The sequence below is a fragment of the Eschrichtius robustus genome, chromosome 6 (assembly GCF_028021215.1).
Source record: "Eschrichtius robustus isolate mEscRob2 chromosome 6, mEscRob2.pri, whole genome shotgun sequence".
Lineage (NCBI taxonomy): Eukaryota > Metazoa > Chordata > Mammalia > Artiodactyla > Eschrichtiidae > Eschrichtius > Eschrichtius robustus.
The window spans coordinates 139,175,362-139,202,319 of NC_090829.1; the positions used below are offsets into that span (position 1 = coordinate 139,175,362).

The 26,958-nt window shown below is 37.6% G+C and overlaps 1 protein-coding gene across 14 annotated transcripts in view; it reads left to right on the plus strand.

Moving 5' to 3' along the window:
• TTC3 (tetratricopeptide repeat domain 3) overlaps positions 1-26,958 on the plus strand; it is a 140,552-nt gene that overhangs the window by 55,046 nt on the left and 58,548 nt on the right. For all 14 annotated transcript variants that reach the window (XM_068547050.1, XM_068547053.1, XM_068547058.1 and 11 more), the window contains 11 exons: positions 7,850-7,984; positions 8,637-8,717; positions 11,161-11,273; positions 14,713-14,833; positions 16,922-17,044; positions 17,819-17,920; positions 19,586-19,678; positions 20,342-20,406; positions 21,412-21,548; positions 23,104-23,430; positions 25,565-25,816. In XM_068547050.1, the coding sequence (XP_068403151.1) occupies positions 7,850-7,984; positions 8,637-8,717; positions 11,161-11,273; positions 14,713-14,833; positions 16,922-17,044; positions 17,819-17,920; positions 19,586-19,678; positions 20,342-20,406; positions 21,412-21,548; positions 23,104-23,430; positions 25,565-25,816 (1,549 nt within the window). The remainder of the gene's footprint in view (positions 1-7,849; positions 7,985-8,636; positions 8,718-11,160; positions 11,274-14,712; positions 14,834-16,921; positions 17,045-17,818; positions 17,921-19,585; positions 19,679-20,341; positions 20,407-21,411; positions 21,549-23,103; positions 23,431-25,564; positions 25,817-26,958) is intronic.

Here is a 26,958-nt window from a genome sequence, read left to right on the forward strand (position 1 = left end):
TGAAAAGGCAGAGGGCTATGTGCCAGATGAAGGAACAAGATAAAACCCCAGAAAAACAACTAAATGAAGTGGAGACAGGCAACCTTCCAGAAAAAGAATTCAGAAAAATGATAGTGAAGATGATCCAGGACCTCGGAAAAAGAATGGAGGCAAAGATCGAGAAGATGCAAGAAATGTTTAACAAAGACTTAGAAGAAGAATTAAAGAACAAACAAACAAACAGAGATAAACAATACAATAACTGAAATGAAAACTACACTAGAAGGAATCAATAGCAGAATAACTGAGGCAGAAGAACAGATAAGTGACCTGGAAGACAGAATGGTGGAATTCACTGCTGTGGAACAGAATAAAGAAAAAAGAATGAAAAAAAATGAAGACAGCCTAAGAGACCTCCGGGACAACATGAAACGCAACGACATTTGCATTATAGGGGTCCCAGAAGGAGAAGAGAGAGAGAAAGGACCCGAGAAAATATTTGAAGAGATTATAGTTGAAAACTTCCCTAACGTGGGAAAGGAAATAGCCACCCACGTCCAGGAAGTGCAGAGAGTCCCATACAGGTTAAAGCCAAGGAGAAACACGCCGAGACACATAGTAATCAAAGTGGCAAAAATTAAAGACAAGGAAAAATTATTGAAAGCAGCAAGGGGAAAATGACAAATAACATACAAGGGAACGCCCATAAGGTTAACAGCTGATTTCTCAGCAGAAACTCTACAAGCCAGAAGGGAGTGGCATGACACATTTAAAGTGATGAAAGGGAAGAACCTGCAACCAAGATTCCTCTACCCGGCAAGGATCTCATTCAGATTTGATGGAGAAATCAAAAGCTTTACAGACAAGCAAAAGCTGAGAGAATTCAGCACCACCAAACCAGCTCTACAACAAATGCTAAAGGAACTTCTCTAAGTGGGAAACAACAAGAGAAGAAAAGGACCTACAAAAACAAACCCGTAACAATTAAGAAAATGGTAATAGGAACATACATATCGAGAATTACCTTAAACGTCAATGGATTAAATGCTCCAACCAAAAGACACAGGCTTGCTGAATGATTACAAAAACAAGACCCATATATATGCTGTCTACAGGAGACCCACTTCAGACCTAGGGACACATACAGACTGAAAGTGAGGGGATGGAAAAAGATATTCCATCCATATGGAAATCAAAAGAAAGCTGGAGTAGCAATAGTCATATCAGATAAAATAGACTTTAAAATAAAGAATGTTACAAGGGATAAGGAAGGACACTACATAATGATCAAGGGATCAATCCAAGAAGAAGATATAACAATTATAAATATATATGAACCCAACATAGGAGCACCTCAGTACATGAGGCAACTGCTAACAGCTATAAAAGAGGAAATTGACAGTAACACAATCATAGTGGGGGACTTTAACACCTCACTTACACCAATGGACAGATCATCCAAACAGAAAATTAATAAGGAAACACAAACTTTAAATGACACAGTAGACCAGAGAGACTTAATTGATATTTATAACACATTCCACCCAAAAACAGCAGATTACACTTTCTTCTCAAGTGCGCACGGAACATTCTCCAGGATAGATCACATCTTGGGTCACAAATCAAGCCTCATTAAATTTAAGAAAACTGAAATCATATCAAGCATCTTTTCTGACCACAACACTCTGAGATTAGAAATCAATTACAGGGAAAAAAACGTAAAAAACACAAACACATGGAGGCTAAACACTACATTACTAAACAACCAAGAGATCACTGAAGAAATCAAAGAGGAAATCAGAAAATACCTAGAGACAAATGACAATGAAAACACGATGATCCAAAACCTATGGGATGCAGCAAAAGCAGTTCTAAGAGGGAAGTTTATAGCAATACAATCCTACCTCGAGAAACAACAAACATCTGAAATAAACAATCTAACCTTACACCTAAAGAAACTAGAGAAAGAAGAACAAACAAAACCCAAAGTTAGTAGAAGGAAAGAAAGATCAGAGCAGAAATAAATGAAATAGGAACAAAGAAAACAATAGCAAAGATCAATAATACTAAAAGCTGGTTCTTTGAGAAGATAAACAAAATTGATAAACCATTAGCCAGACTCATCAAGAAAAAGAGGGAGAGGACTCAAATCATTAAAATTAGAAATGAAAAAGGAGAAGTTACAACAGACACCGCAGAAATACAAAGCATCCTAAGAGACTACTACAAGCAAATCCATGCCAATAAAACGGACAACCTGGAAGAAATGGACCAATTCTTAGAAAGGTATCACCTTCCAACACTGAACCAGGAAGAAATAGAAAATATGGACAGACCAATCACAAGTAATTAAATTGAAACTGTGATTAAAATCTTCCAACAAACAAAAGTCCAGGACCAGATGGCTTCACAGGTGAATTCTATCAAACATTTAGAAAAGAGTTAACACCCATCCTTCTCAAACTCTTCCAAAAAATTGCAGAGGAAGGAACACTCCCAAACTCATTCTAGGAGGCCACCATCACCCTGATATGAAAACCAGACAAAGATACTACAAAAAAAGAAAATTACAGACCAGCAACACTGATGAATATAGATGCAAAAATACTAGCAAACAGAATCCAACAACACATTAAAAGAATCATACACCATGATCAAGTGGGATTTATCCCAGGGATGCAAGGATTTTTCAGTATATGCAAATCAATCAATGTGATACACCATATTAACAAACTGAAGAAGAAAAACCATATGATCATCTCAATAGATGCAGAGAAAGCTTTTGACACAACTCAACACCCATTTATGATAAAAGCTCTACAGAAAGTGGGCATAGAGGGAACCTACCTCAACATCATAAAGGCCATATACGACAAACCCACAGCAAACACCATTCTCAATGGAGAAAAACTGAAAACATTTCCTCTAAGATCAGGAACAAGGCAAGGATGTCCTCTCTCGCCACTATTATTCAACATAGTTTTGGAAGTTCTAGCCATGGCAATCAGAGAAGAAAAAGAAATAAAAGGAATACAAATTGGAAAGGAAGAAGTAAAACTGTCACTGTTTGCAGATGGCATGATACTATACATAGAGAATCCTAAAGATGCCACCAGAAAACTGATAGAGCTAATCAATGAATTTGATAAAGTTGCAGGATACAATATTAATGCACAGAAATCTCTTGCATTCCTATACACTAATGATGAAAAATCTGAAAGAGAAATTAAGGAAACACTCCCATTTACCATTGCAACAAAAAGAATAAAATACCTAGGAATAAACCTACCTAGAGAGACAAAAGACCTGTATGCAGAAAACTATAAGACACTGATGAAAGAAATTAAAGATGATACCAACAGATGGAGAGATATACCATGTTCTTGGATTGGAAGAGTCAATATTGTGAAAATGACTATACTACCTAAAGCAATCTGCAGATTCAGTGCAATCCCTATCAAATTACCAATGGCATTTTTTACAGAACTAGAACAAAAAAATCTTAAAATTTGTATGGAGACACAAAAGACTCTGAATAGCCCAAGCAGTCTTGAGGGAAAAAAATGGAGCTGGAGGAATCAGGCTCCCTGACTTCAGACTATACTACAAAGCTACAGTAATCAAGACCATATGGTACTGGCACAAAAACAGAAATATAGATCAATGGAACAGGATAGAAAGCCCAGAGATAAACTCATGCACCTATGGGCAACTAATCTATGACGAAGGAGGGAAGGATATACAATGCAGAAAAGACAGTCTCTTCAATAAGTGGTGCTGGGAAAACTGGACAGCTACATGTAAAAGAATGAAATTAGAACACTCCCTAACACCATACACAAAAATAAACTCAAAATGGATTAGAGACCTAAATGTAAGACTGGACACTATAAAACTCTTAGAGGAAAACATAGGAAGAACACTCTTTGATTTAAATCACAGCAAGATCTTTTTTTATCCACCTCCTAGAGTAATGGAAAGATAAACAAAAATAAACAAATGGGTGGGAGGGAGGGAGATGTGGGAGGGAGGAGATATGGGAACATGTGTATATGTGTAGCTGATTCACTTTGTTATAAAGCAGAAACTAACACACCATTGTGAAGCAATTATACTTCAATAAAGATGGTTAAAAAATATAAAGAAATAAATAAACAAATGGGACTTAATGAAACTTAAAAGTTTTTGCACATCAAAGCAAAGTACAAACAAGATGAAAAGACAACCCTCAGAATGGGAGAAAACATTTGCAAACGAATCAGCGGACAAAGGATTAATCTCCAAAATATATAAACAGCTCATGCAGCTCAATATTAAAAAAACAAACAACCCAATCCAAAAATGAGCAGAAGACCTGAATAGACATTTCTCCAGAGAAGACATATAGATGGCCAAGAAGCACATGAAAAGCTGCTCAACATCACTAATTATTAGAGAAATGTAAATCAAAACTACAATGAGGTATCACCTCACACCAGTTAGAATGGGCATCATCAGAAAATCTACAAACAGCAAATGCTGGAGAGGGTGTGGAGAAAAGGGAACCCTCTTGCACCGTTGGTGGGAATGTAAATTGGTACAGCCACTATGGAGAAACAGTGTGGAGGTTCTTTGAAAAACTAAAAATAGAATTACCATATGACCCAGCCATCCCACTACTGGGCATATATATACCCAGAGAAAACCATAATTCAAAAAGACACATGCACCCCAGTGTTCATTGCAGCACTGTTTACAATAGCCAGGACATGGAAGCAACCTAAATGCCCGTCGTCAGATGAATGGATGAAGAAGATGTCGTACATATATACAATGGAATATTACTCAGCCGTGAAAAGGAACGAAATTGGGTCATTTGTAGAGACGTGGATGGATCTAGAGACTGTCATACAGAGTGAAGTAAGTCAGAAAGAGAAAAACAAATATAGTACATCAATGCATATTTGTGGAATCTAGAAAAATGGTACAGATGAACCATTTTGCAGTGCAGAAATTGAGACACAGATGTAGAGAACAAACGTATGTACACCAAGGGGGGAAAGTGGTGGGGAGGGGGGTGGTGTGATGAATTGGGAGATTGGGATTGACATATATACACTGATATGTATAAAATAGATAACTAATAAGAACCTGCTGTATAAAAAAATAAAATTCCAAAAAAGAAAATAATGAAAATGGAACAACTGGTAAAGAAGGATCTACAAAGCTAAAAGTTGGTTCTTTAACAATCTAAATAAAATTTAGATATCAGTGTGGAAACTGTTTAAGAAAGGAATAAAAGAAGACAGAATAAAACAATTTCAAGAATGAAAAAGGAGACTTCCCTGGTGGTCCAGTCGCTAAGGCTCTGCGCTCCCAATGCCGGGGGCCCGGGTTCAGTCCCTGGTCAGGGAACTAGATCCCACACACCGCAACTAAAGGTCCTGCATGCCGCAACTAAGACCCAGCGCAGCCAAATAAATAAATAAATAAATATTTTTTAAAAAAGAATGAAAAAGGATACATTACTACAGACCCTTCAATATTACAAATACTATATCAAAATACTATTATGAACAACATTATACCAGGAAATTTGAAAAAGTATGTAGATGAAATGAACAAATTCCTAGAAAAATCCAGCTTATAAAAACTAACTCAAGGGGGCTTCCCTGGTGGCACAGTGGTTGAGAATCTGCCTGCTAATTCAGGGGACACGGGTTCGAGCCCTGGCCTGGGAGGATCCCACATGCCGCGGAGCAACTGGGCCCGTGAGCCACAACTACTGAGCCTGCGTGTCTGGAGCCTGTGCTCCGCAACAAGAGAGGCCACGATAGTGAGAGGCCCGCACACCGCGATGAAGAGTGGCCCCCACTTGCCACAACTAGAGAAAGCCCTAGCACAGAAACGAAGACCCAACATAGCAATCAATCAATCAATCAATCAATACAATATTTAAAAACAAACGAACAAACAAAAACTAACTCAAGAAGAAATAGAAACCTGTACAGAATCCAGAATTTATAGAACCATGGCTAATCACTATTCCAGTCATTGAATACTTGTAGACTATGTATTATCAGTGAAAGATTGTTTCTTTTGGTTAAATGTGATTCATGTGAGTCTGCTTTGACACTTTAATGCTTTATGTAAATACAGTTCTATTTCTTCTAAAATAAAATGTTGGATTTAAATTTCACCCCCCCCCCCCAAAAATGTATATTAACATGAAACAGAAGACTCATTTTAATATCTGGGTCATTTAAAATTCTGTTAACTATGTTAGGTATATATGACAGATCCCTTATTAAGGACTATTGGAATGAAGCATGTTAAGCATTTTTAATCAGTTTCCTAATCGGTTTCAACAGCTTTCTAATTAGTTGCATAAAAGCATTTTTAGAATTTCTAACAGTTGGTGATTTTAAAATTGTCATTTTATGTCGATTTTACTGATTCTAAAAACTGTGATGGACTTAAATTGTAAAGACAGCCTGTAAAGACAAAAGAGTATTTAAATAAAAATGATGGTTATTTTTGAGCCTTGATTTGTTCATTTAACACACTTTTCTTTAGGTCCTTGCATACGCTGAAGACTGGCATTGCCATTCAGCCCGCTCTCATGGAGCTTTCAGTGCAGACCATTTATTTGTACTGTTTTGAGAGAAATAATTTCCAATGGAAACATGAGGCAAATGGATTTGTTTTCTAGAATGAAAGAGATTAGAATGGAATCAGTTCATCCAAGGCTGAATAATAAATAATAAACAAGTGTGTGTGAGGATAGCACGTCATCTTCTATAACTGTTAAAATTCTTATCTTAACATAAATATGGCGATCGTTGAGCTTTTTAAATACTGTATAGCAAATACCAAGTTTACTTGAGAGCTGCTCTTTTCCATGTGTTTTCTGGGGGGAAAGTTCTCCTGTACTTTGATTCATTGGACGAAAAGCACTAGGCAGCTTTTGTTTATGTGTGACCAGACTGCTTTTCCCTCTGTGTTTTGTGCAGTGGGGTCTCCTTTTGGATCCTTATCATTAGGAACAGTGAGGAATGTCACGCAAATATTTGCATTTTCTGCTCTCTTGAACGGTGTACACATGTATGGCAAGGTGTGGGGAGATCTAGCTTAGCCTCCAGGCTTGCCTCTCCAGTCTTTATGGAACTTTTGTGACCTATAGCTATTGCCATGTAACTAAAATCTGAATACAAATTATAATGTATGTGCTCATGTATATTCAAATTATGAAGTTTTTTTCTCGCTTTATTTCAGGGTACATTGTAGCAGTTTTTTTCCTTATTCTCTTCTCTTTGCATTTAACCTAGTAATATCTCTCCCGATAATATTATCTAGTTATATTCAAGTACATGTTAGGCAGGAGTAGAGCTATAGATTGAAATAACCATTTCTTGCTGAGAATTTAGGTTTGTTCCAGGGCAAGAGGGCAGTTGTTAAAATCTGGTAGTGACCAGGAAATTGATTGCTTGTTCTTATTTGTCTAATTGTTCTAGTCTCAGCCAAACAATTTACTTATTTAAATGATGGCTGATGTTCTCCATTTGAGCTGTTAAAACGTCCAAATACTGCCTGGTTAGCCTGGAAAAGTGAGTACAGCTTAGCACCACGTAGTGTAAAGTGAACCACCCTTCTTTGTCATGGGCAGCACTAGAAGTGTTGGGATTAAGATGGTGAAGCAGTACCTTTCAATTTCCACTTTAATGGGGCTGTGCTGAGAAAGGAGTATAATGCGTAAAGGGTAGCTTTGGGTATTTACATGTTTTACGATCAGTTATAAAGTATAACTGCCCGATGATGAACGTTGGCATCTTAAGTTTTAGACTAAGCAGGTGTAGCTCTGGTTTACTGAAAAAGAATTTGTTTTTTGCAGGATTTCGCTAATATAATGAAAATGCTGAGAAGCTTAATCCAGGATGGTTACACGGCTTTGTTGGAGCAGCGCTGCCGCAGTGCTGCCCAGGCCTTCACAGAGTTGCTCAATGGTTTAGATCCTCAAAAAATAAAGGTGAAATTGCCTCCTGGTAACTTGTTTACCGATGCTAACGCGTTTCAGATGAATTCGTAGAAGGGAACCAGCACTTTGACTTCATTGCACTAATGTATCATCTTGCTGAGATCAGCTGAATTTACTCCCGGTTGTGAGAAGCAGATAACGCTCTGATTCAGCCTTTATGGTTGCAGTCGTTACAGAAGCCAGGTTTAGACTCTCTCCTTGCACTGTAGTTGGTGTTCATTAGAACTCTTGGCTTTTCATCTTATTAGAGTACTAAGTCAAGGATTTGGACTCACTTTAGTCACATCTTTTCATCCACAAAGACAGTATTCGCTGGGTAAATATGCAAGGTTGTAAGAGAGCAAATAACTTAGTCTGTTACTCATTCCATTAATACGCAAAAGCATATGACACCAGTTATTCTATCTGTTAAGAACCATGCCTTCAAGGAACTCTGAGACAGTGATTCTGTGTTTTAGATACTTGATAGCAAGATAACTGCATATCTTTGCAAAATGTATTTTCTAATTCTGTTTGGTCTTTGTCCTACAGTGATTAGTAAGATATTTTTATACTTCTTTTACTGTTGTGGCTAACAAGTTAGTATGATGCACATTGGGCAGAATTATGTTCAGATGTTTAACTGGAGCATTTTTATTGACAGCAACTGAACCTGGCCATGATTAACTACGTCTTAGTAGTCTATGGACTTGCCATTTCACTGCTTGGAATAGGACAACCTGAGGTAAGATTTGTAACAGAGATAATAAACAATTAAAATATGTAATTAATTTTAGAAGGTATGTTAAAATAGTTTTTCCATTTTGGCTTATTCCCTTCTGGGTACTTTTTTTTTGCTTTTCCAGTTTTATTGAGATATAATGGACATACAGCACAGTATAAGTTTAAGGTGTACAGCATAATGATTTGACTTATGTATATCATTAAATGATTATCACAGTAGTTTAATGAGCACTGTCTGTGTACTTTCTTGATAATTTTTTCTGAAATACCTAAATTTAATTTAGTTTGTGATTTTTTTTTGAAAAGAAAATTTAGTTTGTGTTTCCGTTAGAAAAAAGTTATGCCAGACCACCAGTGGGAATCTACGTTTTATTTGTATAAAAAGTAAAGGACCTGATATATCATGATAAATTTCGGAAACATGTTGAGGTAAAAAGGCAAGTTGGAGAATGTAGTAAACATCGTGATACCACTTGCGTGCAATTTGGAAAACTTACAGGACAGTAGTATATTATTGTTTATGGCTATCTGTGAATCTTGCAAAAGTAAAAAGAAACATGGACTAGCCCTACATCAAATTTAAGATAATGGTAGCATTTAGTGATAGAAGAAAGGAATGGGACTTGGAAGGTTAAAAAAGGAGAGTTCAACTTTGTGTCATGCCTTTTTATTTTTTAAATCATAAAAAGAATGCTAATGTTAATAGCTCTTAGTTCTGGATAGTAAGTACCTGGGTGTTTTATCTTCTAGAGTTCAGGCTTCCCATAACCACATGCAGTCAGTGTATGGGTGTCAGCACACATGGTTTCCATTTCTCATGGTCCTTCAGTGCTCTCCTGGAAAGCTTACTTACCTGCACTGCTCAGCATTATACTTTGCTTTCCATGGCTTCAAGTTTTTGATAAAGGTTGAAATGGCTCTAGAATTACCTCAAGAATAATATATCCTTTCTACCAACTTGGGCCCCAAGCTTCCTAGGCTAGATGAGGCTTAACCCTAATTGCTCCCTAATAAGGATCAGGTTGTTTTATGTTCCGCTCTCTGAGTGGTCCACAGAGCCTGAGGTTCATTTTCCTTGTGACATGCTGTTGGTCTTTTTTTTAAAATTTATTTATTTGTTTTTATTCTTGGCTGTATTGGGTCTTCGTTGCCGTGCGCGGGCTTTCTCTAGTTGCGGTGAGCAGGGGCTACTCTTCGTTGCGGTGCGCAGGCTTCTCATTGTCATGGCTTCTCTTGTTGCGGAGCACGGGCTCTCGGCGCACGGGCTCCAGTAGTTGTGGCACGTGAGCTCAGTAGTTGTGGCTCGCGGTCTCTAGAGTGCAGGCTCAGTAGTTGTGGCGCACGGGCTTAGTTGCTCCGTGGCATGTGGGATCTTCCCAGACCAGGGTTCGAACCCGTGTCCCCTTGTGTTGGCAGGCGGATTCTTAACCACTGACCACCAGGGAAGCCCCTTTCTTGTTCTTGATGTGACAGATGAGTGTCTTTCATTAGGGAATCTCTGACTCTATTTTCTAGTCGATTGTTGGAGACAGGACTGTATGATCTCCATTCTTCTATTCTTGGCAGAGTAACAATAAGCTTCTTACCATGTTTTGCCTTACCGGAACTGAAGAAATAGTTTATTACGTTTTTTATTTACTTTTGGTTTAAAAAAAAAAAACTAAATAGGTATGATAGAACTTGGACATTTAAGAGAATTTCATCATTCAGAGTGTCCCCAGAAGGAAGTATTCACTCCAGAACAGCCCTTGCTGAAACATTTTTGGCATGCCTCCTTTGGAGCTGGCCTCAAAGCTTCTTATTAACTCCATTTTGTAGTGACATTTCCTTTTTCACCCACAGTGGAGTGGCCAGTATTGCTTTGAGCTAAGTGTCTTTTGGATTTTTTCCAAAACAATATTCATTCAAAGCCCAGAGGCTTCCACTGTTGAGAATATTCAAAAGAACGTACTCTAAGCTCTGTAAAGTTTACTAAAGAGCTGTTTTTAAGACAGAGCATTTGTCTGTCTTATGTCACAAAACACTGTGGCAACATCATTGGAATTCCTGTGATCCCAAGGGGGCAGCACTTACTAGGATATATGTTATGGCATGTTTGCATCCAAATCAGTCTCTTTTACCCTTAATTCACACCTTTTAGGGTTAGCCAGCACACACTGGGACCCCTGTGTGTTAGTAAATGCTCGTTTGGTTGGTTGTCTGATTTCAGTGCCAACTTTTCATTCTGGAGCTGGATCATTTTGGTTGTGTCTCTTGAGTATCCATATGGTCAAAATTTATGTAATTGTTAAGAAAATGAAGTGCAGAATGTATAATTTTGCCGTAGAAGTTTCAGGATATACGGTTGTTTTTAACATTACACAAAAGGAATCAACTTTCAGGTAAAATCGGATCCAGTATTTCTCTTTTTGTGTAAGTGATCACTGTTCTCATTGCTATTGAAGGAATTATCTGAAGCTGAAAACCAGTTTAAGAGGATGATTGAACACTACCCCAATGAGGGACTTGATTGCTTGGCCTACTGTGGAATTGGAAAAGTGTATTTGAAAAAAAACAGGTTAGTAGAAACCACACTACTTTATGCTCTAGGCTGGTTACTCATTTCAAATCTAATGTGATGATGATCCTTTTTCTGGAGTTATTTTGGTACCTTCTCTGTGGCACACTATGATAATTGTGTTTACTTTGAGGACTGGCATTTGAATATTAATTATTAAAGTAAGGTCAATCACTTCAGTTCCCAGTGCTTTCTAATTTTGAATGTAATAAGAAAATCAATAATAGAGTAATCTGGACTTCCCTGGTGGCACAGTGGTTAAGAATCCGCCTGCCAGTGCAGGGGACATGGGTTCGAGCCCTGGTCCAGGAAGATCCCACATGCCGTGGAGCAGCTAAGCACGTGTGCAACATCTACTGAAGCCTGTGCACCTAGAGCCCATGCTCTGCAACAAGAGAAGCCACCGCAATGAGAAGCCCGCGCGCTGCAACGAAGAGTAGCCCCCGCTCGCCACAACTAGAGAAAGCCCATGCGCAGCAACAAAGACCCAAGCAGCCAAAAATAAATAAGTAAAAAATAAATAAAAAAAAAGAATAGAGTAATTTGACACAAAGGATTTTATGTTTTATCTTTTAGTATATGTCATTTATAAATGGCGACTGAATTGGTATAAATTAATGCTTTACAAGTGTGATTATATATTTTTTTGGTTAAATACCTATTTCCCCCAAAAAACTTGTATGAGGATGTTTTTTTTTTTTTTTTAATTAATTAATTATTTATTGGCTGTGTCGGGTTTTCATTGCTGCGTGTGGGCTTTCTCTAGTTGTGGGGAGCAGGTGCTACTCTTCGTTGTGGTGCGTGGGCTTCTCAGAGCACAGTCTCAGTAGTTGTGGCGCACGGGCTTAGTTGCTCCGCAGCATGTGGGATCCTCTGGGACCAGGGCTCAAACCTGTGTCCCCTGCATTGGCAGGCAGGTGCTTAACCACTGCACCACCAGGGAAGTCCCTAATACGAAATATATATATGTTCAAGGACATTATGAGTTAGAAACAAAAATCTCTCCTCTGAACCTATAGTTGAAGTACAGCCAATATAGTGGTAGGTATGTTAGATTACTTTCATAAAGAAATAATTGTTGACTGATTGAATATCATTCATAACTTTTAATTATCCTTAAATTTTCATCTAACTGTTTAGAGGAAGTTTTATCAGACCATTGGTATTCTTGGGAACCCAATCTTAGGGGGTGCCTAGAACCTTCTTTAAAGATCTTTAAAGATTAAAGAAAGTTCTTTTATTTCCTGAAGCTACTGTCTGACCAGTTCAGCTCTTTTAAGAATCAGGGGTAGTGAGGATTTAGCAGTCACCTCTATGGTAATAAATGAAATTAATTCCAACTTAGCATAAGTTGTTTGGGACATACCTGTTTAATGCAGTGGCCACATGCAGATATTCACAAGATCTGGGAACGTAACATAAATGTGTAGCATCATGGAGATTGTAGTAAATGAAGACGTGTTTGCCATTCTGAAAGGCATTTAAATTTTTAAAAATTTTATTTTATTGAAGTATAGTTGATTTACAATGTTGTGGAAGGCCATTTAACTTTTAATTTCACAATAATACGGTTTGTGTTTCAATGTCCAGTAAGCTGGTTTTTTGCTGTTGCAATGTGCAGTGTCTGGTTGAAAGTCCTGCTCTTTATAACTGTCTTATGGTGGATGCTGGTCTAGCTTTTCTGCAGGTGAAGTTTTCTGTACCCAAAGGCAAAAATGACTTCTTCAATTGGGAAATCATTTCAAGATTGGAGAAAGCAGAGAACCCTCTATTCTCTAGTCTGAAGAGAAGAATAAAGACTGGGATAACCTTATAATCCAGTGTTCTAGTATTCTTTTTTTTTTTTTTTTTTTTTTAGGTTCACTAAATTTATTTTAAAAATCATAAAACGTTTCTTACAAAAGAGCATTACGTTCTGCACACTGCTCTGAATAGATGCCAGGGACATATGGACTATTGTTACTTTTCCTCCCTGTCCCACCCCCCCAAATGTTACAGTGATCACAAAGTAAAGTGTTCACAATAATTACATGGGGGGATTTTTTTTTTAAACCACCAACAGTGAACAAAAATTAAAATTCACTCACTCTGCTGCTGTTTCAAAATTTCAATGTTAGTTTTTGCACACCCTCCCCCACCCCCCACCCCTGTTTGTGAGGAACTAAAACATTACATCTGGTGAACAGCAAAGATTTCACTACACCTCAAATGCAGAACACCTATGAAGCAGAGGAATGTTGGCTTTTTAAACAGAAGCAGATAAAAAAAAAAAGATGCAGGACTCCTTCAGTTCTTCACTAGTCTTAGAAAAACTTTCCAGAATACTGCTTCACACTATAAAAAAGAAAAAATATCTTGCATTAGAATCCTTCAACATCTGCATACTGCTTCACACTGTTCTGCAGCAAGTACTGTGCATTCTGTATCTGGTCCTGTGTTCCTGTAATGGTAATGATCCGGTCTTCGGACCCTTCTAAAGGCTCATCAATTTTGATCGACGCTCCTGACTCATGACGGATTTGTTTAATCCGCTGACCACCTTTGCCAATAATAGATCCAGCCAGATCTTTGGGAATAGTTACTTGTGTAGTAATAATAGGTCCACCAAGATCACCATATGAGCCACGACCCCCTGCGTAGGAATAATCATATCCAGAGCCACCCTGTGGTTCATAAGCCATCTGCCACTCTGATGGGCTCCATGTATCTATGGCAGAGTCCCAGGTTTCATCAGCACTGAAACCAACCATGCCATCATAACGGTCTCCAGGTCTTCCTCTTCTGTCATAGGCCATCTAGTATTCTTTTGTTGAATGGACTGTGGGAATCTATTGAGATTAATTTTTAAACCATAAATTGGAACTGAAAGATTTCATATTTATAGTTAAAATAGTTTACATACACATTTGTTCTGTTAAAATAATTCACTGCTTTATAGTTGAAGATGTCCAGAATATACGATTTCTTTAAAAATTTTTCAGCAAAGCGGTTTTACTATAGATGTTCTAAATGAGTCAAGTTAAAAAAATTTCCCTATTTATGATTAATTAGTTGAAGTGGAGCTTTGCTGTTGCTCTACAAGAATCTACTTTAATTAGATTAGTAAATGAAATAAAAATGGAACAACCATAATTTATTCAGTTTTCTGTTTTAATTGTTGAAAACTTAAAAAAAAAATTGCAACTTTAAAAGGACTAGTGTGCACCTACCATAATAAAGCCAGTGCCCAGGTAGATTAGTGTTTAATTTATATTACCTTTGTAGCAAACAGTGATAATGTCTTGGTTTTTTAAAGAACATATGGGTTACATTGAATATTTCTGTGTAGTGATTTGTCAAATGTACTCTTACCTAGTAAGCTTGAAATCTCTGTGCCTTGTTGTGGGGAATGAAAATTCATGTCACATCTTTAATACCTTCTTCATAATTATGACTTTAGATTTCTAGAAGCTCTTAATCATTTCGAGAAAGCAAGAACCTTGATCTGTCGTCTTCCTGGAGTGTTAACTTGGCCCACAAGTAATGTGGTTATTGAAGAGACTCAGCCAGGGAAAATAAAGGTAACCATTCATTTCTCTAGAGAGCATCTTACTAACCATAAAAGCTCATCTGCGCTTCTGCGCTCCGACTCAGGTATCAGAAGACAGGTAGGAGCACTCTGTCCTCAGCTCCTCCACATGCGTTTCCCCTTGAAAGACTGGTGAGAATCACCAACGTTTATTGAATGTTTCCTGTGTGCCAGTCATACACCTTCCATTTATCATTACCTTTAACCCTTACAGCAACCCTATGTGATGAGCACTATGATTATTCCCATTTTACAGATGAGGAAGATTACATTTAGAGAGGTTAAGTGTTGAGCTCAAGGTTAAACAGCTAGGAAATGGTAGAGCTGGGACTTGAATCCAGGCATTCTGACCAGAATGTGCACTGTTAAGCAGCATGGCGTACTGGTTGTACTTAGAGAAAGGTATAGCATTGTTTTTTCGTCATGGTTATTAATGGTACTTGAAATGGTACCATTAATGGTACTGAAAATACAAATTTACAAATGGTATTAATGGTACTGAAAATACAAATTTAGTCTCATATCCAGAAGCATAGGATGCTTTGCCAGTTCTAGAAAGACTGAAGTATGTGAATTGACTCGGATGGGTCTTTACTTGTGATGAACCCTGGCATTTACTCAGAACTTGCTTTTGGCTGAAGCTTTTAAAAGCACAGGAATCAACTCTTACAACTCAGTGATAAAAAGACACTCTAATTAAAAGTAGCCAAAAGATCTGGTTAGATGTATCTGCTAACAAGTTGTATAAATAGACAATAAGCATGTAAAATGTGTTCAACAGTTAGCCATCAGAGAAATGCAAGTTGAAACAAGATACTACTTCATACTCACTAGGGTGGCTGTAATCAAGAAGGCAGACAATAACAAGTGTTGACAAGGATGTGGAGAAATCAGAATGTCCATACATTGCTGCAAAGTGTAAAATGATGAAGCTGCTTTGGAAAACAGTCTGGCAGTTCCTCATAGGTTAAAGATAGAGTTCCCATGTGACCTAGCAGTTTCACTCCTAGGTATATGTACAGAGACAAGAAAACATATGTTCTCACAAAAACTTGTACATGAATGTTCATAGCAGTATTATTCATAGTAGTCAAAAAGTGGAAACAGCTCAAAGTGTCCATCAACTGATGAATGGTTAAATAAAATGTGGTATATCCATATAATTGAATATGAGTGACAGAAACCAGACACGAAAGGCCACATACTGTGTGATTCTGTTTGTCTGAAATCTCCAGAATAGGAAAATCTATATGTGAAGACAGATAGTAGATTAGTGGGCTAGGGGATTGAGGAAGGTTGGGGAGGGATTGCTAATGGGTATGGGGTTTCTTGTTGCCTGGTGAAATGTTCTAATTTTAGGTTATCGTGATGGTTATACAACTCTGAATATACTAAAAAACCACTGAACTAAACACTTTAAATGTGTAAATTGTATGGTATATGAATTATATCTCAACAAAGCTGGTATAAAAAATAAAACTAAACATAGGGATTGTTGGATTTTCCTCTCTTTATACTGGATTGGAGTGGAGGCACAGGAACTACTGATAACGAACAGCCAGCACTGGAAGCGTGGCATGAGTCTTGGGGGCTTCAGTGGCAGTGGTGTAATTCTCCAGGTGGTGAACAGGCACAGGTGGCAGGGGTTCAGGGAGGTAGATGGATGGCAGTGGTGGGGTCCTAGGTGAAATGACACTGGGAAGGAGGAGAACAGTAGAGCTCTAAGGGTTATTCTACCTCATTTGACTCCCTGTGAATGCTTAGAGGAGGTTTCTAAGAGGTATGTAGTGTAAAATGAGGTTTGATGATTATAACACAGGATAAGATTTTGATTCAGAGTCTGAAATTCTGAACATTTTTTGCTCAGCCCTTTTTCCCCATCTTTGTCTCTTGGCATGTCTCTGTATCAGCCTCTCTCTAGAAGGAAAAACTTTAAAAGTTGTATGTAGCTCTTGGCTAAAAGGCATTTGGTCCTTTCTGTGCTGAAAATACTTTGATGGCAAGAGGTTATTGAAATCACAAACATTTTATTGTTGAATTAGTGTTGTAGTAGTATCATTTTTGTTTATTTTTGTTTTAGATGCTGTTAGAGAAATTTATTGAAGAATGCAGGTTCCCTCCAGTGCCGGATGCCATTTGTTGCTATCAGAAGTGCCGTGGATATTCCAAAATCCAGATATACATAACTGATCCAGACTTTAAGGTACTAATGAGTGTGTACTAGGTCATTAACTTGCTGAATTGTGCCTTAAAATGGATTCAGAACAAATTCTGTAATTGGAGACACCTGAGTTCTGTGACTTGTCAGCAGTTTTATGTCCTCTTGTCCTCCCCATCCCCTGGACTTAAGTCTACATCATCTCACCTGGGGGCCCAGAGCCACTGAAATAAACACCGAGGGCAGGGATGGTGACCTGAGAAGGCAGGTTAGCTGATTCCATTTCCCCTTTCTAGCCTATTTTTAGGAGCCCAGGGAACAAAGTGAGGTTAGTACCCCTGATTTGTTGCAATTCCAATTTCTTGTAAAATTTGAGTCCAAGAATCTGAAGGCCATTCTGATCACTGAATTAACTCCTAGAGACCTAAGTCTGAGACCGAGTCTGGCAGTGAATTGAGTGAGTAAGACCCTGGGCTTTAGCTTGTTCAGGAAGATACAAGCTGCTCGCTGTCCCTGGTTAGTAGATCAGATGAAATAAGTTTATAAAATATTTGATATTGTAAAGGATAACGCAGCTGTAAAGTGTGGAAATGAATATGTCAGTTAAGCTCAGTATTTCCAGCACTAGGCAGTCTGGGGTACGGAAGTATTATACTCCCCCAGGAGGAAATGTGACATCTAGTTATGTCTGCCAGGTAAATGCAGACCCCTCTGTATCTTAATATGTGTTGTGAGTGAGAGAGAGAGAGAGAGAGAGAGAGTGAGAGAGAGTGTGTAGACATCTTTCAAATGTGAGTTAAAAATTGTTTTAAACCCTAGGGTTTTATACGAATCAGCTGTTGCCAGTACTGTAAAATAGAATTCCACATGAACTGTTGGAAGAAGTTAAAAACAACAACCTTTAATGACAAAATTGACAAGGTAAGGCTAACAAGATTGTCTGGATTTTTCAGTATGCTTATTGTATGTTGATTTTTCTTCCCCTAAGAATCTTTAGGAAAAGTCTTAAGAGGATATGAATTCCTCCCTGTTCATGAGACATAATTAGAAAGTATTAAATTAAAAATTTAATGATAAAGTTAGAAAATCAGTTTTTGTTTTTTAACGTATTTATTTTTTATTTATTTTATTTTTGGCTGCATCGGGTCTTCGTTGCTGCACACAGGCTTTTCTCTAGTTGCGGCGAGTGGAGGCTACTCTTTGTTGCGGTGCAGGGGCTTCTCACTGCAGTGGCTTCTCTTGTTGCGGAGCATGGGCTCTAGGCGTGCGGGCTTCAGTAGTTGTGGCTCGCGGGCTCTAGAGCGCAGGCTCAGTAGTTGTGGCGCACGGGCTTAGTTGCTCCGCGGCACGTGGGATCTTCCCAGACCAGGGCTCAAACCCATGTCCCCTGCATTGGCAGGCGGATTCTTAACCACTGTGCCACCAGGGAAGCCCAGTTTTTGTTTTTATTTTATGCAAGTGTAAAGGCAGTAACCATAGAGGCTTTTAATAAATTGTTGAACCCCTTTTACACTGGAAATATTATGATCAAAAATAAAAGTTTAAATGTCTGATTTTAATGTTATGATGTAGAATTGGGGCTTCAAATTTTATATTTTCTAAAAAAATTTGATGAGATAATTTGTACTAAGAAATCAACTTAATTTTGTACTGCCACATCTGATTGGGGTTTTCTCTTAATTAACAAGATAATGATGTTAATTACCATTAGCCAGATGTACTTTGACAGCAGTCACAGTTTAATAATCTTGTTTGCATTGATAAAATTTGTTTCTGATCCATATAAGCTATGGACTTAAAAAAAGAAAACCTTTTTCTACTCTGCTTAGCCTCATGTAAACACCTATCCTTATTGAGAAAAAAAATAAGGTGGTTGTGCTAGGTGAATGTTAGCAATAGGAATTATTGAAGTTTAGTAGAAATAAATTCACACATTTTACACATTTTCATGTAGTTAACTAGAGGTGTAATGATGTGACCAAATAACTGCTGCCATTTAGTGACTTCTGCTATGTCTTTGTCCTACCTTAATTGAGCTTCTCTAGCTGTGCCCTCGCCCTGAGTGGTCTTACCATTCCCATGGGTTGAAATACCCTCTGTAAATTCGCTTTCACTAGGATGTATTGAAGTAACTCAAATATCTTATGACTTACAGTAAGAAAGGCTTGTTCCTTGCCTGCGTCACTTGTCCTGAAGTTTTGCATTCGTTGTCCAGGGTTGGGCTGTGGCAGCTCCAGTCTGTGTGGCTGTGTTCTTTGTTTCTGAATTGAGGCTGAGGAGTGACTGGAACATGTTCTTATGGCCGAGGGAAAAGAGCAATGGCCAGTCCATTCAGTGTTTCTTAAAGCTTGTTCATGGGTGTAGCGTACGTCATGTCAGCTCACCTTACGCAAACAAAGCAAGTCCCATGGTCGCCCCTACAGATGGGGGCTCCGGGAGTCAGATGGCAACGAGCAGGGACTTTACGGCGTGTCCCTGAAGGAGGTTCTAGATCACATTTTGACTGTTCCTGATGGTTAAAATGGTATACATGTATAGATTTATGCTGAGATGGAGCACTTTTTTTTTTTTTTTTTTATCAAATAGGATTTTCTCCAAGGGATTTGTCTTACTCCTGACTGTGAAGGAATCATTTCAAAGATTATCATCTTCAGCAGTGGTGGTCAGGTTAAATGTGAAGTAAGTATTTAATAAAGGGGAAATCTCCTTAAATTAATAAACAAAATGCTGATACCTTTTAAAATATGATTTAAGTTTGTGGAAGTTGTACTATTTGGATCTTGTGTTTTCCAGGAAAGAAACAGTTACTTAATATAAGAAATTATAGGAAGTAATAGGATGTGAGAATGCTTCTTTGCATTGAAGGAGTCTCATATTCTTTTATCTCCTAAAAGGAGAAGGAGGCCTTTTACATTTTAGTTTTACTGTTTTTACTCTTTTTAATAACCTTATTTTGTTAATTCCCAGTAAACGTTTGGGTGTTGGCGAGGTGGGGGACCTTAGGGAGGGAGGAGAGTGTCTTGAGGGATTGCCTTTAGCCTCCCTGTATGGGAGTTGGCAGGAGTGGGTTGTTGTAGTGACATCTGTAGTTTATTTGATCTTCTGCTTACTCTTAATTTTTTTTTTAAGCTTCCTAAATTGTGTCCACTCTCTTGTTCCTCTTTTCAGTAAATTGTTTTGCTAAAGTTTTCTAGGCTTTTGTTTGGGTCAGAACATCATCACTGTTCCCTATCAGATTGAACATTGACTGTGTGTGCTTCTGAAATGCTTGTTACTTGTGGTTTTGTGCTTTATGTCACGGGAGCATGAGACAAATTTTGGATGTGTCTGTTTTATTTAAAGTTTGAACACAAGGTCATTAAAGAAAAGGTTCCTCCAAGACCTATTCTGAAACAGAAATGTTCTAGGTAAGATTTTTAATAATCAGTAGCTTAATAATGTCTATTAGAATATAATTTTGTTAAATGCAGATTTCTAAATTATGCTGTTTTTAAAATTGGCTCCGCACACATATCCAGATAAGTGGTTCTTAAGTGAATTTTATGGATATTTATAACTTTAAAGGGAACTAGCCTAGAATGGTTAAATGCTAAAAACTTGAATAAGAAGCATTATTTAGTGGTTGAATTTATAAGTAAAATTATGAAATTGAACTGTGAAATGACATGTTCAATAGATTTGGCATTTGGATAAAAATTATATACTTAGCTCTCAGTTGTTGAAACTTTAATTCCAAAAGCATCTTTCCTTTTGCTCTCTTCAAACATTTTGAACCAGTGACTATTTCTCACCCTGAAATACTCAGTGAACTGTCAAAATTATTCACTTCTGTATCTTCTTGTTCAGATCAAATAATTCCAATCCTTTTTTCTTTTCTTTTTGGTCCGGCTTCTTGCTTTCCATTTTAAGAAGTGATTTTTTTCATCATTGGTGACCAGGAAAGAACAGAAGAAAAGAGGAACGAATTATTTGTTGAGAAGAATTTGTTGTAACCATATTGACCAAATTCTGGTGTTGTGGGCCATTATTGGGTTGTGAAAATAATATTTTACTGTGGAAATGAGTATTTACATGTATTACCTTGCAGAGTCATTTTTACTATTCCTGTTTATCCTAAGCAATAACTCATATACATGGAAATAACATCTGCATGATCTGTACATGCCATCCTTAATTAGAAGTCACTCAGTCATTGAGGTTCTTGTTTTCATGAAACAAGTACACTTGTTTTGACTGAACTGACCAGGTCTCAAAAGTTTTTGATATTGAACAGAAGATATAGGCCAAGTTTTAACTAAAAAAGGAAACTTCTAACTTATTGTTTGGTGAATGGTTTCCACAATAGGCAAAGGAAAATAGTTAATTGAGTTTATAACAAAGGTGAGTTACGACTAATTGTAAATATTTATCAGCCTAGAGAAGTTAAGGCTGAAAGAAGACAAAAAATTGAAGCGGAAGATCCAAAAAAAGGAAGCAAAAAAATTAGCACAAGAAAGATTGGAAGAGGACCTAAGGGAAAGTAATCCACCTAAAATTGAAGAGCAGAAAGGTATGCTGGGTGTCCAAGGCATGATAAGAATAATATATTCTTGCTTAAAAGTATAAATATAAATATTCATCTTGTTGGGCCTTATGTTAATTGTTATTGAGTTGAAATTTAGATTTCCGTTGGCATTTTGATTTTATCACCGTCTTCTGATTATACTGAGGTGGGGAGGGGGTTGGTGTAAGGAACATTGAATTTAGAAGCAATATACAGGGATTGAAAACGCTACCCTGCCACTAACTCAGGGCAAACTGACACTCTGTCCGTTTCCTTACCTCCAAAGTGCACGTGAGAATAATATCTGAAATTCCTACTGTATGTTTGACAGTGCTTTGTAAATCCTGCTACACAGATTTAAGTTCTGAAACGTTGAACTGTAAATTAGCCACTGATTATTTGAAATATGCTGAGTTCAAATAAAGAAGCAGTTCATAACGGTGCCAGAGAGATTACCTAGTCCAGCCTTCTGTTTTACACCTGTCTTGTCAGCATTCCCTGATCAACATGGGAGCGGTCTCAGTAATTTACTGTTTCTGTGGACATATTTACCTTCAGGTTTTGGGGGGTTTTTTTTGAGTTTTTTTTTTTTTTTTAATTGAGGTATATAGTTTCAGGTGTACAACATAATGATTTGATATTTGTATGTAATGCAAAATGATTACCACAGTAAGTCCAATTAACATCCATCACCATACATAGTTAACAGAATTTTTTTTTTTCATGAGAACTTTCAAGATCTACATGCAAATACACAAAACAGTATTATTAACTGTAGTCACCATACTATACGTTATAGCCCCAGGTATGCCTTCAGTTTTGAGTTGAAGTACGTTGGTCTCATTTTCTACTATGATGGCTGTTCCCAAAATGAAATATTTCCTCTTGCTGTCTTTATTTTTCATCTAGTATTCCATAAATGTTTCACAAATCAATCACAATTATCTTTCCTACCGAAAAAATTTTTAGTGAACATTATTTACTTATTTTATATATATATATATTTGTATTTAATTTATTGTCTAGCTTCAAGATGCTAAATGGCCATTTTTAGGGGGAAATGCCTGGGTGGGAAGATGAACTTCTGAGCTATTTTCCAGCTTGGAATCAACGACTCCACAGGTCTATGATTTAGGATTCAGCAATAAGATGAATAACATACAGTAACTACCAAATGTTAATTGTATTTATACCTGAAGAAATGATCCCTTCAACTCCAGGAAAAAACCCTTTGCATTCATGCATGAAACATATTTACTGAATATAAAGTTTGGGTAGTTGATGAGGCTCAGTTAGGATTTTTAGATGAGTGGTACAAGTGAAGGCAATAAGGTACTTGATATGTTCGATTTAATGTGAACTTTCATACCTTTTAAAGGTGTTAAATATTTTATTTATATTCCTAATTTAAAATTTCTTAGGCTATTTAAAACAACATAAAGAATACATCTGAGTCATGTTTTATATTGCTATGTAATGTTATGTTAATTTTTTCTGAGTTTATATTTTTGCAAATTGGTCCTCTTTCTCCTTTTTACTGACCACTGTTATTTATCCGTAGAAACTGTAGACAGTGTTCAGAGTTGCCAGTTCCTTGATGACAGAATTCTGCAGTGCATAAAGCAGTATGCTGACAAGATTAAGTCCGGGATACTGAATACTTCCAAGCTCCTCAAAGAGTTGCTTTCTTGGAAGGTTTTAACCACAGAAGACTACACAACCTGTTTTTCTAGCAGAAATTTTCTGAATGAAGCAGTGGACTATGTCATTTGTCATTTGGTTCAAGAAAAGAATAGAGTAAAGACAAGGGTGTTTCTGCATGTTTTGAGTGAACTTAAAGAAGTGGAACCAAAATTAGCCACCTGGATCCAAAAACTTAATAGCTTTGGTACGTCACTTAATTCTAGAGATGCAGTTTCATAGGAAGGATGAACATAGGCCTCTGAATCCTTTTTCATTTTCCTGTCATGGTTTATGATTTTTTAAAATGTAGAACCACAAATTTGTATAGTTAAAAATGCTATTTCCCCCAACTCACAATTTTTAGGTTACTTTATGGATGGGTTACAATATGCTTTTGTATAAGGTGTAAACACAGGAAAGTTGCGTCAGTAAGAAAATCCAGTCCTATGTTATGCAAAACTATTTGTCCTTGTGTAAAGTGCGTGAATACTGGGTACAACCATGGGTAAATAGCACCCCCTGGAGTCAGCTGCTGGGGAGTGCCCTCTGGGATTGTGCAGTTTGGTAGTCACATTCCTTAGTGAAGAATTTCCAAAAAAAAAAAAAAAAAAGAATTTCCAGGAAAGAGTGGATGGAACTAATTGCTTAGGATCACCTGAGGCAAATCTGTATCTAAGGACTGAGAGAGAAATACCCTGGGCTTGACCTTCAGTGTTGTGAATCACAGGGTCATAAAATTCTGGTACTCTGCCCTGATTTTCCTAATTCGGTTGAGGAAGAACCCCCCAAGCAGGCTCTTTGACCAAAGCCACCCAAGGACTGCAGAAGGCAGCTGCAGAGAGAGTTGTTGACCAAACTAGATGGTGATCTCTTCTGGTACCAGGGCCTTGTTTGTCCTGGTGACCAGGTTGGCTGCTGCCTAGTGCCGTGGATGATTCACTTGGCACCTGTTGGGTAAAAAGGCTAGTGGGAGCCACAGCAGGGCAGGCCCTTTCAGCAGCGGTCTATAGAGAGAGCCTGCCTGACCTGCCTTAGAGACATGGAGCTGATAGAATTCCAGGGTTTCAGAGAATATATTGATACGTTTCTGTCAGTAGAGACAAAGTAAGATGGCAGCAAACTTGGTGTAGTTGATAAGTAAATGTTGCTGTGTTGAGCATACATCTCCGTGGGTTACTGGCCCCAGACAATTTCACCTAAGTGATGATTGCTGTTAGTGTCTACTGACAATCAGACAAGTAAATTATAAAGTTATGTCTTACTTTAACCTGCTATATTTAACAAAGAGCTTAGTTTAAATGCAGTGGGAGCGGCGGTTAACGTTTCAGTACTAGATGTGATCTGCTCCCTTCCCCTTAACGAGCACATGCTTTAATGTGAGCCATAGATGGAGATGTGAACGTGATATTTCTTCATTGCTGATTCCCTTGAACCTTGTTTGAGTATTTTATGTGATCCCTGATTCTGGTGTTTAAATACACTAATTTTTCATGTAACATGAGTTCTGCAAAGCTAACTATTTCATCTGGAAGAAACAGCTGTCCAGGGTAGTTCTAACTTGGCAATCTCTGCTTCATTTGCGGACTGAGAACCTGTGGTCCGTCCTGTGTTAGAGGCGTGTCAGGGGAGAGAACAGAGCCAATCCTTGCGTTTTGACGGCTGTGTTAGTAGGTAGCAGGTGTTCACCTTTCAGTAGTGGCGTGTGAGGTTGCAGCCACCCCTTTTTCTGAGTTGGAGAAGGGAGGAATAAAAGTGGGAATAGTGACCACCTTGCATCTTGTGAGGAGGGTAAGGAGCCGTGATACTTTGGGGGATAAGGTGTAGTTCTTGGAGGTGTTGGGTGAACAGTTTGCCCATTTTCTGTTTTATAGGCACTTGGGAAGTTCTGTATATTATTGATATTTTGTTATTATGGAGTATATGTAGAAAAGCATTGTAAAATCTTGCCAGCTTGTACTAATTGGAATGCAAATCATTACGAAGTAGTGAAAAAGTTATTGTAATATTTTTAAAGGAATTTAATGCCTTTAAAAATGCCTTTTAAAGGCATTTAATTCATTTAATCTCCTAAGTCTGATAAAAATAACTATATTAATAGAAACCTTTGGCCTACCTTCTTCAACTAATAGATAAGAATTATTATAGTTAGCATATTAATGTGAAATAGTGTTTCTAAAATGCATAATAGCTTGAACAAGTTTGTTCTCAATTATTTGAATGTTTTCACTGAAAATGTAAGCAAACTATAGTAGAACTGCTTTCAGAGATGTGAAAATGAATGTGATTTTACAGCAAATAATTTTCCTCTTCTTCTGACTTGGGTTTTGTTTTTATTATAGGCTTAGATGCCACAGGACCTTTTTTTTCTCGTTATGGGGCTGCTCTTAAGGAGCTTGATTTTAGCATCATGACTTTTCTCTGGAATGAGAAATATGGTCATAAACTAGGCTCTATAGAAGGAAAGCAGCTTGATTATTTCTGTGAGCCAGCGTCATTGAAGGAAGCGCGATGTTTAATATGGCTGCTGGAAGAACACAGAGACAAGTTCCCAGCACTGCATAATGCTTTGGATGAATTCTTTGATATAATGGGTATGTGGACTGAGTTTCAGTTTATATCTAATCTTAGAAAAAATCTCCAAAGGATCTAGCTTGCTTAAATACTTAACAAAGAAAATAATGAAAATTATTATGGTACAACTGGCTTATTTGGGGAAATTAGTGTTAAGAATAGTGATTTTTTTTTTTTAATGTCATAAAACCTTCTTACTCTGTGGAGTTAATTGTTGTAGAGATATTCAGATGGATACATTACATGGACTATACACCAGACTATTCTCATCATAGGTATTTTGACAGTGTCATGGCAGAGATTGTATATCATAGGGATGGAATTTCTTAGGAAATGGCTTGATTTGTAGCATTCAAGAAAACATGGGCCTGCAGAAGTAGGCGATGCTTGCAGAATCTATAACAGATAGAATATGTATTGTAGTGGGAAGAGCCTAGAGCTGGGAGTCAAGAAAAGTAGGCTATGGCCCAGCTACTTCCCTAACTCAATTAATTAGAAACTTTCTTTTACTACTGCTTCAAGGCCCTGTGCTAGGTGTTAACAAGGAATTCAGAAATGCTTACGCTAGTCTCTGCCCTCAAGGACGTTATGTTTCAGAAAAGGCAGTAAAATGAATATACAGATAACTGTAATATGTGCTGAGGGGTTCTCCTCGGGGAAGAGGAAAGCCTTGGTGCAGGGGTAGAGTCCAAGTCCAGCTTTGAACATGGAGGTGGAATTTGACAGGGTGACGTCCAGAATTAGAGACAGGGTGGAGGGGACTTGAGGGGGCTGCTTGGATAATGGCATGGAGTCCAGTTTGGCAGAATAGGATAACTAGTAGTTAATTCTTTAGCTTCTCTTGAATGTTAGTTTCTTCATCATTAAAATGAGGATTTGGAGCCAGTGATCTGTGTGATTCTGTTTTGTTCAAAATTTTAATATTCTTAGATTCTAGATTAATTTAAATTTCTTGTCTTTGGTACTGCATGTATCTCTTAGGATAACGCCTCGCCCCTGCCCCCCACCTTTTCCCTTAGCATCAGAAGTCTGCTTATATATTGTCAGGAGTTAGACTTTCAAATTTTGTGCCATTTGTTTTAAAGGGTACATGAAAAGGTCTGGCCTTGTACAGAAATGTTATGCAGTATGAAGTTCAAATGCAGTATAAGGAACTGAAAAG